This window comes from Hylobates moloch, unplaced genomic scaffold (assembly GCF_009828535.3).
Source record: "Hylobates moloch isolate HMO894 unplaced genomic scaffold, HMol_V3 SCAFFOLD_7, whole genome shotgun sequence".
NCBI lineage: Eukaryota > Metazoa > Chordata > Mammalia > Primates > Hylobatidae > Hylobates > Hylobates moloch.
The window spans coordinates 45,563,802-45,575,376 of record NW_026652282.1 but is presented as its reverse complement, the minus strand read 5'-3'; the positions used below and the strand labels follow the sequence as shown (position 1 = coordinate 45,575,376).

Here is an 11,575-nt window from a genome sequence, read left to right as displayed (position 1 = left end):
TCTGATATGCAGCTATTGATCTGACACATGCCTTTTTCTTCATACCTGTCCATAAGGCCCACCAGAAGCAGTTTTCTTGCAGCTGTCAAGGCCAGGAATATACCTTCACTGTCCTACATCAGGGGTATATTGACTGTCCTACCCTATGTCATAATTTAGTTTGTGGGGATCTTGATCATCTTTCCCTTCCACAAGAAATCACACTGGTACATTACATTGACTATATTATGCTGATTGGACCTAGTGCATGAGAAGTAGCAACCACTCTAGACTTATTGGTAACACATTAATATGCCAGGGATGTGAAATAAATCTGAGAAAAATTCAGGGGCCTTCTTTAGTGAAATTTCTAGGGGTCCAGTGGTGTGGAACATGTCAAGATATCCCTTCTAAGGTGAAGGATAAGTTGTGGCATCTGGCCCCTCCAGCAATGAAAAAAGAGGAACATAGAGAAGATGTAGGCCAAGTAATAGAAAGTTATGGTATGTAGGATGAATGTCTACACATCTAGTGTACAACATGAGGACTATAGTTAATAATATTGTATCATATACTGGTAATTTGCGAAGAAAGTAGATTTTAGGTATCTTTATTACAACAACAACAAAATTGAGATGATGGGCATGTTAATTTGCTTGACTGTGGAACTCAGGGTTCTACAACAAGTCCAGGCTGCTCTGCAAGCTACTCTGCCACTTGGGCCATATGAACCAGCAGATCCAATGGTGCTTGAAGTGACAGTGGCAGATAGAGATGCTGTTTGGAGCCTGATATGGTTTGGCTGTGTCCCCACCCAAATCTCATCTTGTATTCCCATATGTTGTGGGAAGGACCTGGTAGGAGGTAACTGAATTATGGGGACAGGTCTTTCCCATGCTGTTCCCATGATAGTGAATAAGTCTCATGAGATCTGATGGTTTTTAAAATGGAAGTCTCCCTTCACAAGCTCTCTTCTCTTGTCTGCCACCATGTGAGATATGCCTTTCACCTTCTACCGTGATTTTGAGGCCTCCCCAGTCACATGGAATTGTAAGTCCAATAACCCTCTGTCTTTTGTAAATTGCCCAGTCTTGGGTATGTCTTTATCAGCAGCATGAAAATGGACTACTACAGAGCCCTTGGCAGGCCCCTATAGGTGAATCACAGTGCAGGCCCTTAGGATTTTGGAGAGGATCCCTGCCATGCTCTGCATATAACTACTCTCCTTTTGAGAAATAGCTCTTGGCCTGCTACCGGGCCTTAGTAGAGACTAAACAATTAACCATGGGCCCCCAAGTTACCATGGGACCTGAATTGCTATTCATAAAATGAGTGTTATTTGATCCACTAGGTCATCAAGTTGGGTGTGCACTGCAGCACTCCATGAAGTGGAAGTGGGGTGTGTATGTGTGTCTGTGTGTGTGTGTAAATAAAATCATGCCCAGCCAGGCCCTGGAGACACAAATACCCTATGATCAGCTGGCAGAGGAAGAGAAGGCTTGGACCTGGTTTACAGATGATTATGCGTGATATGCAGGCATCACCCAAAAATGGACAGCTATAGTGCTACGTCCCCTTCCTGGAACATCCCTGAAGGACATTAGTGAAGGAAAATTACCCGGTGGGCAGAACTACAAGGAATACAACTTTTTGCTCACTTTTCTTGGAAGGAGAAATGTCCAGACATGGGATTACATCCTGATTCACAGGCCGTAGCCAATGCTTTGGCCAGATGGTCAGGGACTTGGAGGGAACATGATTGGAAAACTGGTGATAAGCAAGGTTGGGAAAGAGCTATGTGGATAGACTTCTCTGGGTGAAAAATGTGAAGATATTTCATCTCACGTGAATGCTCACAAAGGGCGACCTTAGTATAGAAGGATCTTCATAATCAAGCGGATAGGACGACCCGTTCTGTGGATACCAGTCAGCCTTTTTTCCCAGTCACTCCATCATCATGCAATGGGCTTGTGAACAAAGTGGCCATGGCAGCAGGGATAGAGGTTATGCACGGGCTCAGCAACATGGATTTCCACTCACAAAGGCTGACCTGGCTACAGCTGCTGCTGAGTGCCCAAACTACCAGCATCAGAGACCAACACCAAGTTGCCAATATGGCACTATTTCCTAGGGTGATCAGCTGTCTACCTGATGGCAGGTTGGTTACATTGGACTACTTCTGTGTTAGGACTATTTTTGTTGTTGTTTACAACAGAATACCTGAAACTTGGTAATATATAAAGGAAAGAAATTTATTTCTTACAGTTATGGAGGCTGAGAAGTTCAAGGTCAAGGGGTTGCATCTGGTGCAAGCCTTCTTGCTGGTGAGGACTCTCGTAGAGGTTATTTTTGTATGCCTAAGGTGGTGCAGGGCATCACATGTTGAGGCAGCTGAGGAGTGTGCTCACATGGAGCTCAGATCTCTCTTCCTCTTCTTATAAAGCTGCCAGTTTCACTCTCATGATAACCTATTAATCCATTAATCCATGAATGAATAATTAATCCATTCATGAGGGCTCTGTCTTTTAAAGGCCCCATCTCTCAATACTGCCACATTGGGGATTAAGTTTCAACATTAATTTTGGAGAGACATTGAAACCATAGCAACTTCCATTATGAAAAGGCAGAATTTTATTCTTACTGGAATAGACATTTACTCTGGATACTGGTTTGTCTTCACTACCTACAATGCTTCTGCAAAACTACCATCCGTGGACTTAAAGGATGCCTTATTCACTGTCATGGCATTCCATACAGTATTGCTTCTAATCAAGAAACTAAGTTCACAGCAAATGCAGTGCTGAAATGAGCTCATGCTCATGAAATTCACTGCTCTTACCAAGTTCCCCATCATCTTGAAGTACCTGGCTTGACAGAACAGTGGAGTGACATTTTGAAGATTGCAAGCTAAGTGACAATACCTTGCAGGGCTAGAGGAAGGTTCTCTAGGAGGATATATATGCACTGAATCAGTGTCCAATATATGGTGCTGTTTCTCCAACAGCCAGGATTCACAGGTCTAGTAATCAAGGAAGGGAAACGGGAGTGACACCAGTCAGTAACAAGCCTTGTGACCCACTAGCAAAATTTTTGCTTCCTTTCCCCACAACCTTATACTCTGCTGGCCTAGAGGTCTTATGCCCAAAGGGAGGAATGCTTCTACCAGAAGATACAATTATTCCATTGATCTGGAAGTTAAGATTGCCACCTGGCCACTTTGGGATCCTCATGCCTTTGAATCAACAGGTAAAGAAAAGACTTACTCTGATAGCTGGAGTAATTCTGACTACTAAGGAAATCAGATTGCTGTTCCTCAAAGGAGGTAAGGAAGAGTATGTCTGCAATATAGGAGGATCCGCCAGGGCATCTCTTAGTATTACCATGTCTTGTAATTAAAATCAATGGTAAACTACAGCAACCTAATTCAAGTAAGACTAGTAATGTCCTTAGGAATGAAGGTTTGGGTCACCCTACCAGATAAAGAACTATGACCAGGTGAGGTGTTTGCTGAAGGCAAAGGGAATACATAATCAGTAGTGGAAGAAGGTAATTATAAATACCAGCTACTACTGTGTGACCAGTTACAGAAATGAAGATGGCAATCACTATGAGTATTTCCACCTTATTTTGTTATATGTTTGTGTTTGCATGCGTGTGTGTGTGTGTGTGTGTGTGTGTGTAGCAAATATCTTTTTCTTCTCTATCTTGATCTCCTTTTCATGTAACACAAAATGTATGAACTTTTTACCATAGTATTTAACTTATGAGATATCAAAGAGATTAAATGCAAAGACTTTGCATCTTCTCCTGGGGAAAAGGTTATTCACTTTCCATTGCATGCAGGAGAGTTGTATCATGTTAAGTAAAAAGTATGGCCTTGTTATTGTCTTTTTGGGGGGATAAAGTATGGTTTAAGATGTGTATGGGTGCCAGTTTGACGAGGGGTGGACTCGTGATGGTTAATGTTATAGGTCAACTTGGAGGGTGTTTTGGGATGAGATTAATATTTAAATCAGTGAACTCTGACTAAGCAGATGGCTCTCCACAATATGAGTGAGCCTCAGCCAATCAACTGAAGGCCCGAATAGAATAAAATGGCTGACCTCCCTGAGCAAGGGGAAATACTCCAACAGACTGCCTTTGGACTTCATCTGTACCATGAACTCTCCTGGGTCTCAAGGCTGCTAGTCCACATAGCAGATTTGGGACTCACCCCAGCCTCCATAATTTCATGAACCAAGTCCTTATAATAAATCTGCTTCTATATATGTATACACATCCTATTGGTTCTGTTTCCCTGGAGAACCCTAATACACATGGTAGCCCTGTAATCTTAGGGTAGTTACTGAATATAAAATAAAGGACAAACATGTATGCCTCCATTTAACCATCATAATTGTTGTCTTGACTAAATTCCCCATGGTTATAGCACCCATTGCTCTAAAATATCGAATAGTGGGCATGGAGTCCATGAAAAACTCCCCCACAATGTACAGAGCTAAGGGAGCCCAGTGTCCATTAGACATTGACAAGACAATGGCTCTTAGCTCAAGACAGAGCCTTCAAAGGATTGCAACCCATTTTACAAGGCCTATTTAGAGAAGAGGGAGGGTGATTATATCCAATGCTTCTCCAGTTAACAGCTTAATTTGGCCCGTTCCTAACCTTGGAAAGAATGAATGAGACTTCTTGATGAATTACCACAGCCTTTATGCTGTGGTCCCAGCAATTAGACCCCCTAATTATGATTACAATGGAAATTATTGACTCCATCCAATCAGCAACTGATAAATGTTTTGCTATTGTATATTTGGCTAATACGTTGTTTAGTGTGTATTTCAATAGCCTCTCGGCCCATTTTCCTTCCCCTCCAAAGTGAAATGGTACACCTTTACCTGGCTACTTAGAGGGTACCTCAACAGCTCTGCTATCTCACAGAGTCTTTGCAGGCAAGACCTTAAATGCATCTAACTTTCTCCAGGAGCACAGATGTGACACCACATTGATGGCATCCTTTTCTAAGAGAATTCTTTAGAAAACTCATTCAGGACATACGAATATTCTAAGAAAGAGCTCACAAAAAGGGGACGGACTATTGCCCCACACAGGGCAGAAAGCCTTGCTACCTTGTTTAAATTCCTGAATATTGGTAAACTGAGGGTGTTCCATGCCTGTCAACATTAAAGCTTGCCCAACATATTTAGGCTTTTGTGAGTACTGGAGGTAACATTTTCCTCACTTACAAATTTTACTTTGGCCCATTTATGCCATTACTTGCAAAATAGGCCCACCTTGAGTGGGACCCCCTCCCAGCAAAATATTCTAGAATTTTTTCAACCATATTAGTGCCATGCCCACCCTGAGACTTCTTCACTGTAGAGGCTTTTGCATCCTCCTCTAATGCCTCTTGGAGTCTTTGTACCATCCATGATGGCCATGAGTTGTCCATGACCTTCTGATGCAAGAAACTGCCTTCTTAGGTCTTATGCTGTATATTGTTAGAGTGGCAACTGCTGGATACATACTGGGGTCTTGTGGAAATAGAGGCTTTCATAGGCACTCAGCTCATGACCTTCCATTTCCAGCTAATTATGCCTTGGGTCTTGGAAGCAGCACCCTACAAACTCATCACAGCCACCAAAGTCTCTTTGTTACAGGAAGGAACCAAACCTGGGCCCTCTGGCGTATCACACTTACAGGTGGGGATGGCCTCCCCTGTCCTCTGTCCTTTGCCAGATGCCATGGTGCTGGATGAGGCTACCCCTTTACCAGACCCTTTGGCTACTTGGGGACCCCTGTAGAATCAACTGAATGAAGAATAATGGGGGTTTGTCCACTTTATGGATACACTGTCATAATCACACATAATGGAGCTCAGTGGATTGTTGCTGTTTTTTTTTTTTTATCCCTTAGTTAGGATGTCTCTGATAAAGAACTGGACCCAAGGATCAGTACAATTGGCCAAAGTTCAGGCTATTATCTTAGCAGTGGATGCCTGGGTCACTAATTGACCCCCTCTGTAAATATTTAGACCCTTAGGTTATTGCCAATTATATGGCTGTCTGGTTTGGACAATGGCAGCAACATAAATTCCTTATCCAGTGTCTCTTTTGGGGTATGGAACTCTGGGAATCTCTTGCCTCACAGATACCAAAATATAAGTCAATACCACACATGCCTTTACATACAATAAAACTATAATACAAGGCCTCATTAAGACACTCGTTACTGCCATCAGAGTTCCAGATGCCATTTATTGCAACCAAGACATTCATTTCACTTCCCAGAATACACAATGCTGAGCTCTAGAATGAGACAGTTGATGGAACTTTCATCTTTCTTACAGGTATCGGGCTACAGACCTCATAGAGCACCATAATGGATTATTTAAATCTGTTTAAATTCAATTACAAAAACATAGTACATTTTATTTTTCGAACATCAGGAGTAAATTGTAATAAGGAAGCTGTCTCTCTCTCTTTTTTGTTTTTTGTTTTTTTTTTGGATGTTTGCTGACAGCATCTAAGCCTCACCTCGGTTCTCCTTAAGCCCTGCATTTGGACAAGCTAATGAAATTCCTGAGTGCTCTCTCCTTTGTTGTTGAAAGGAGTTTCAAACTATGCAAGTCCCCAGCTGCACATTGGAACCCTCACCCCAGCACCCCTAACCACCATAAAAACTGTAAGCTAGTCTCCTTTCCTAGCTCTATCAAGACATTTTCAGATCAGCTTTGGAAGCCTTCCTTGCTCTCCCAAAAGAGCCTCATTATGCGAGTAATAAACCTTTGAATACCCTGTTGATGTGTATACGGCATTATCGCTCTTGGTATCTAAACCAAATTTTGCATGGGGCCCATTCTGTATCTTCAGAGTGGCCACAACAGGTGGCTTATGTTTGTAAAAAGAATCCTTAGGTGGATATATGAAAGGATAGTGGAGTTGTAGGGGAATGGCTCCTCCATGATGGCCTGGCACCCTTGCATATATCCATATAGGCTTGAACTGCAGCTAATCTGAGTTTTGGTTAAATGCTTTGTGATCCTCCCAGAACATGAGAAGATCAGAGGCTGTAAGGAGCTGCTATAAGGCCTTCTCCCAGTCACTTCCCTCTCTCTCCTGAGAGGCTGTCTTGAATGAATTTCTCATCACTTACCAGATTCTGATGAGGTGTGGAACTTTCTGTCCTGTGCCTTTTAGAATAGAGCTGCAGAATATATAGCCACTCAGCCGCAGTATAGATTTGGCTCCTCAGCCAGGGACTATCCCTCAACTTGCATTATAGTCATCTAGCCCCTTTTGTTTCTTTGTTGTCTTTTAGGCATATGAGACAAGGACCTGGGGAGTTGGCCTCTTTGGTTCATTCTTTGTACTGTTTATGTAAGTACTAAACTGTCTCAATCTAAAAGTGGTTCCTTGTATCTTTACCAGTCAAATCAGTCAGGCTTTAGCCTTGTCTATATGAGCTTGTTACCATATAATCCTAATTGCTGTCTATGTTTTTTACCTGTAAATTAAAATAATTAGGATACTTGTGTTCATTCAAAGGTTCTTACATTAAATAAATACCGAAGGATTACCATGTTCTTAAATCATTTGTATTTGGGAAGCTTTAAGCCTTCAGTGAATTATCAAATGCAGCTGTGGGCCAATTTAGCACCTAAGGGAATATCACACAGTCCTTTATGAAGCTAAGAAGTCAGGAATATATTGGTACTGGAAAATCCTGAAAAATAAAGGCATGGTTTATAGATGAAATATTCTTCCCAATAAAGGGAAACTTAAAGAGAAACTTGATCAGAGATCACAGTCTTATGGTATCTCATTTTTCATATTTTCAGGTAAACAAATACCTGGCAAAATAATAGCTATGTGTTTTTCACAAGGAGGAGGTGTGACAACCATTTATATAATAAACGTGTTAGGAACATCTGTGGGATGCCATATTCCAGGCTCTGTGCCTGACTCAGGACACAGAGACAACCCAGTCTGGGTCTCAGAGCTAGCGGACCTCAGAATTAAGAAGACAGAGACATTCAGGCTAATAAGTATACTTTTGATAAGAACTATGACAAAACAGGGCTGGGTATGGTAGCTCACACCTATAATCCCAGCACTTTGGGAGGCCAAGCCAAGCAGATGGCTAGAGCCCCAGAGTTTGAGACCAGCCTGGGCAACATGGCGAGACTCCATCTCTACAAAAACTAAAAAAAAAGCCAGTGTCGTGGTACACATCTGTAGTCCCAGTTACTCTAGAGGCTAAGGCAGGAGGATCTCTCGAGCCCAGGAATTTGAGGCTGCAATGAGCTATGATCATGCCACTGCACTCCTGTTAGGGCAACAGAGCAAGATCCCATCTCTATGAAAAAAGAACTTTTTCAAAAAATATCAAGAAGGGCTTCTCAGAAGCAGTGATTTACAAAAGTAGGGCCTGTAATTACTGCAAATTTACAGATGAGAAAATTGAAAATTAGAGAGGTAAACTAATCTGGCAGAGGCCATACAGCCTCTGGTCAAGACAGTCTTGAGCTATAGCTTGTTGGATTCCGAATCACTAAATTGTTTTAATTTACATCCACCAAACTACAGCTTCCCTGGCTCTGCTTCCCTCTAAACTTAAAAAAAAAATCTGCTGGCCGGGCGCGGTGGCTCACGACTTTGGGAGGCCGAGACGGGTGGATCACGAGGTCAGGAGATCGAGACCATCCTGGCTAACACCGTGAAACCCCGTCTCTACTAAAAATACAAAAAATTAGCCGGGCATGGTGGTGGGCGCCTGTAGTCCCAGCTACTCCGGAAGCTGAGGCAGGAGAATGGCGTGAACCCGGGAGGCGGAGCTTGCAGTGAGCCGAGACCATGCCACTGCACTCTAGCCTGGGTGACAGAGCGAGACTCCGTCCCCCCAAAAAAAAATCTGCTACAATCAGAGTAGACTCAAATTAGAAAACAATTTCCAGGGAAAACTTGATGAAAGTTTTTCTGGTATATCATGGTGCCTTCTCACAGGGGAATCTTGGAACTGAAAGCTCTGTCCGGCTATGACTGGTAAAGGGCTCTAAGGTAAACTTTTCACCTCCCCTTTTCCCAGTAACAGTTGGTTCTGGGGAGTTGCTTGCTCTTGGGATTGGAACACACTAAAGAACAGAAGTAGAAGGGGCAGCTTCAGCTTCAGTACTTCACACTTAGGAAGGAATTCATCTTCCCTAGGAGGGACCTTTAATACTCTTCTCACTTTCTGCCTGTTCCTTCTTGACTCACAAAAACATCAGGACAGACACCATGTTTGTTGATGTAAGCACAGCCTTTACAGAATTTTACCCTTTGCAGAATTTTAAGCACAGTCCAGAACTGAAGGAGTATCTGCAATCTGTGAAATGCAGAATGGTCCACTGAAGTCAGGAATGTTAACTGCGTAATTTCCTGTTTTACCTACCTTCAAATATAACTTTAAACTTAATTATGTGCAACTAACAAGTTTACAGCTATTGTTCCCCTAAAAGCTATTCAAAAAGTGGCTTATGTAGGTTTTTATAAAATTCCATAAACGTTCTCCTTGGAGACTCCACCTCTTTGATTTTTCACATTTGTATGAACTGGTATGTAGGTGTTATCAAAACCCCTGCTCAACAGTATATAAGAATCCATTCTTATTTTCTAGTATGAATAAATAAGAATTTAGCTTTTCCTATTTCAGTGGGCCAAATTAAAAGAAAAAACTGCTAACATTGGTCTACATCAAGGGAACTGCTAGCCACTCCAGGGTATTTCTCCCTTTTCTTTTTGGGCATTCGACCTCTTGGGCCAGAAGCAGTATGCCACAGCCAACCTTTTTTAAACAATCTAATTTTTTTCCTTTTTTTCTACCTTATATATTAGGCTTAATAAGAATAACTCCAGTAATTATTTTTATAAACTTTATTACGGAAAATGCCAAACATACAAAAATAGAGATGAACATATATAATGAACCATCATTTTAGCCATTACCCAGCTTCAACAATTATCAAGGCCAATTTCGTTTCATCAATATTTCCAATGCACTTAACATCCAGACTTATTATTTTGAAGCAAATTCCAAGAATCATATCAGCCACAAATGTTTGAGAATGTAGATGAGGACCCTTCTTTCTAACATAATGATAAAACGATTATTCTAATACCAAATACCCCACCAATGTTCAAATTACCCCGATTGTCCCATAAATGTATTCGTTTTACAGTTCGGTCAAATCACAATTCAAATAAGATCCATACAATTTGTTAATTATGTCTCTTAAGTCTCTTTAAATCTATAGGTTCATCCTCCATCTTTCATCCTTGCAAGTTATTTACAGAAGAAACTAGGTCATGTGTCTGTGTCCTGTAGTTTCGTATAGTCTGGATTCTGCTGATCTCATCTCCATGGTGTAAAATAATGTTTCTCTGCCCTCTCTATTTTCTAAAGATTAGGAATTATTTCTAGGGGCATGGTCAAATTTAGGTTCAATGTTTGGGCAAATATTTTAAGAGATGGAGTCTCATTATATTCCTCAGGCTAGACTAAAGCTCCTGGGCTCAAGCTATTCTTCTTCCTCAGCCTCCTGAGTAAGATGCATAACACTGTGCCTGGCTTTGCAAATATATTTTACAGATAGTGTAGTATACTGCCATCTGGAGGCACACATCTGGGATGACACAGACATAGGAGTAAGAATTTTTGCTTTCTAGTATCTCACAGCTGCCTTGAAGCAGTTGTGTGATACTTGACAAACAAAAGTCACATATATGCTAGACAGATTAGAAAGGGATTGTTTAACCATTCAGTATCATTACAAAATATGAACTACTGAAACAAATCTTCAGTGATGTCTACCATATTCTAAGCAATATCTTATATGCTAGGTATATAAAAAAGACTAAGGAAACAAGTTCCTTGCATTCAAGGGCATATAATCTGCTGGGAAATACAGACACATAATCATAAAAGCACAAAAAAGGCCACAGGTGCCAAGTCAGAATTCTGTACAGATACAGCGGTAGTGCAACAACCTGGAGAATAGTCATTGTAATAAACAGGGAAGAAGTGTCCAAAAGCATAGGATGAGCTGTGTCCTTGGAGTGTGAAAGAGCTCATCTGTGCTTCACAATTCCATTCATCCATCCATTCACATACTTGATTCTTTCAAAGTAAATCTGAACAACATCTATGCCATTCACCTAAAAAAAAAATTCTTATTAATAGGGTTTTATTGGTTCATCCATTCCTCTAATCAACAAATACTTATTGAGCACCTACTGTGGCTCATCAACCATTTTGAATTGGAAAAGCCTCCAGTGAATTATCGAATGCAGTTTCACTGTGAGGCCAGATGAGAGCCTGAGGGAATAACAGATTGTCCCAGGTACATTATGAAGCTGAGAAATTGAGAATACACTTGTAGTAGACATTTGTAATCTGTGGATCAATGACAAATGTCTCCAAATTCCAGGCACTGTGCTAGGCTCTGAGGATATGGGGGAGGATTCAGTCGGGGTCCTAGTCCTCGAAAAGTTCATATTCTAATAGGCCAACAGTCATTCAGAAAGATGATTGCAATACAAGAATGATGCTGAGAATATTT

General features: G+C 41.3%; 1 protein-coding gene across 1 annotated transcript in view; it reads right to left on the bottom strand.

Moving 5' to 3' along the window:
* Positions 1-10,966: 10,966 nt before the first annotated feature.
* The window catches only part of LOC116811695 (diphosphoinositol polyphosphate phosphohydrolase 3-alpha), a 1,532-nt gene continuing 923 nt past the window's right edge, over positions 10,967-11,575 (bottom strand). The window contains exon 2 of the mRNA XM_032756962.2: positions 10,967-11,003. Coding sequence (XP_032612853.2) covers positions 10,967-11,003 — 37 coding nt within the window. The remainder of the gene's footprint in view (positions 11,004-11,575) is intronic.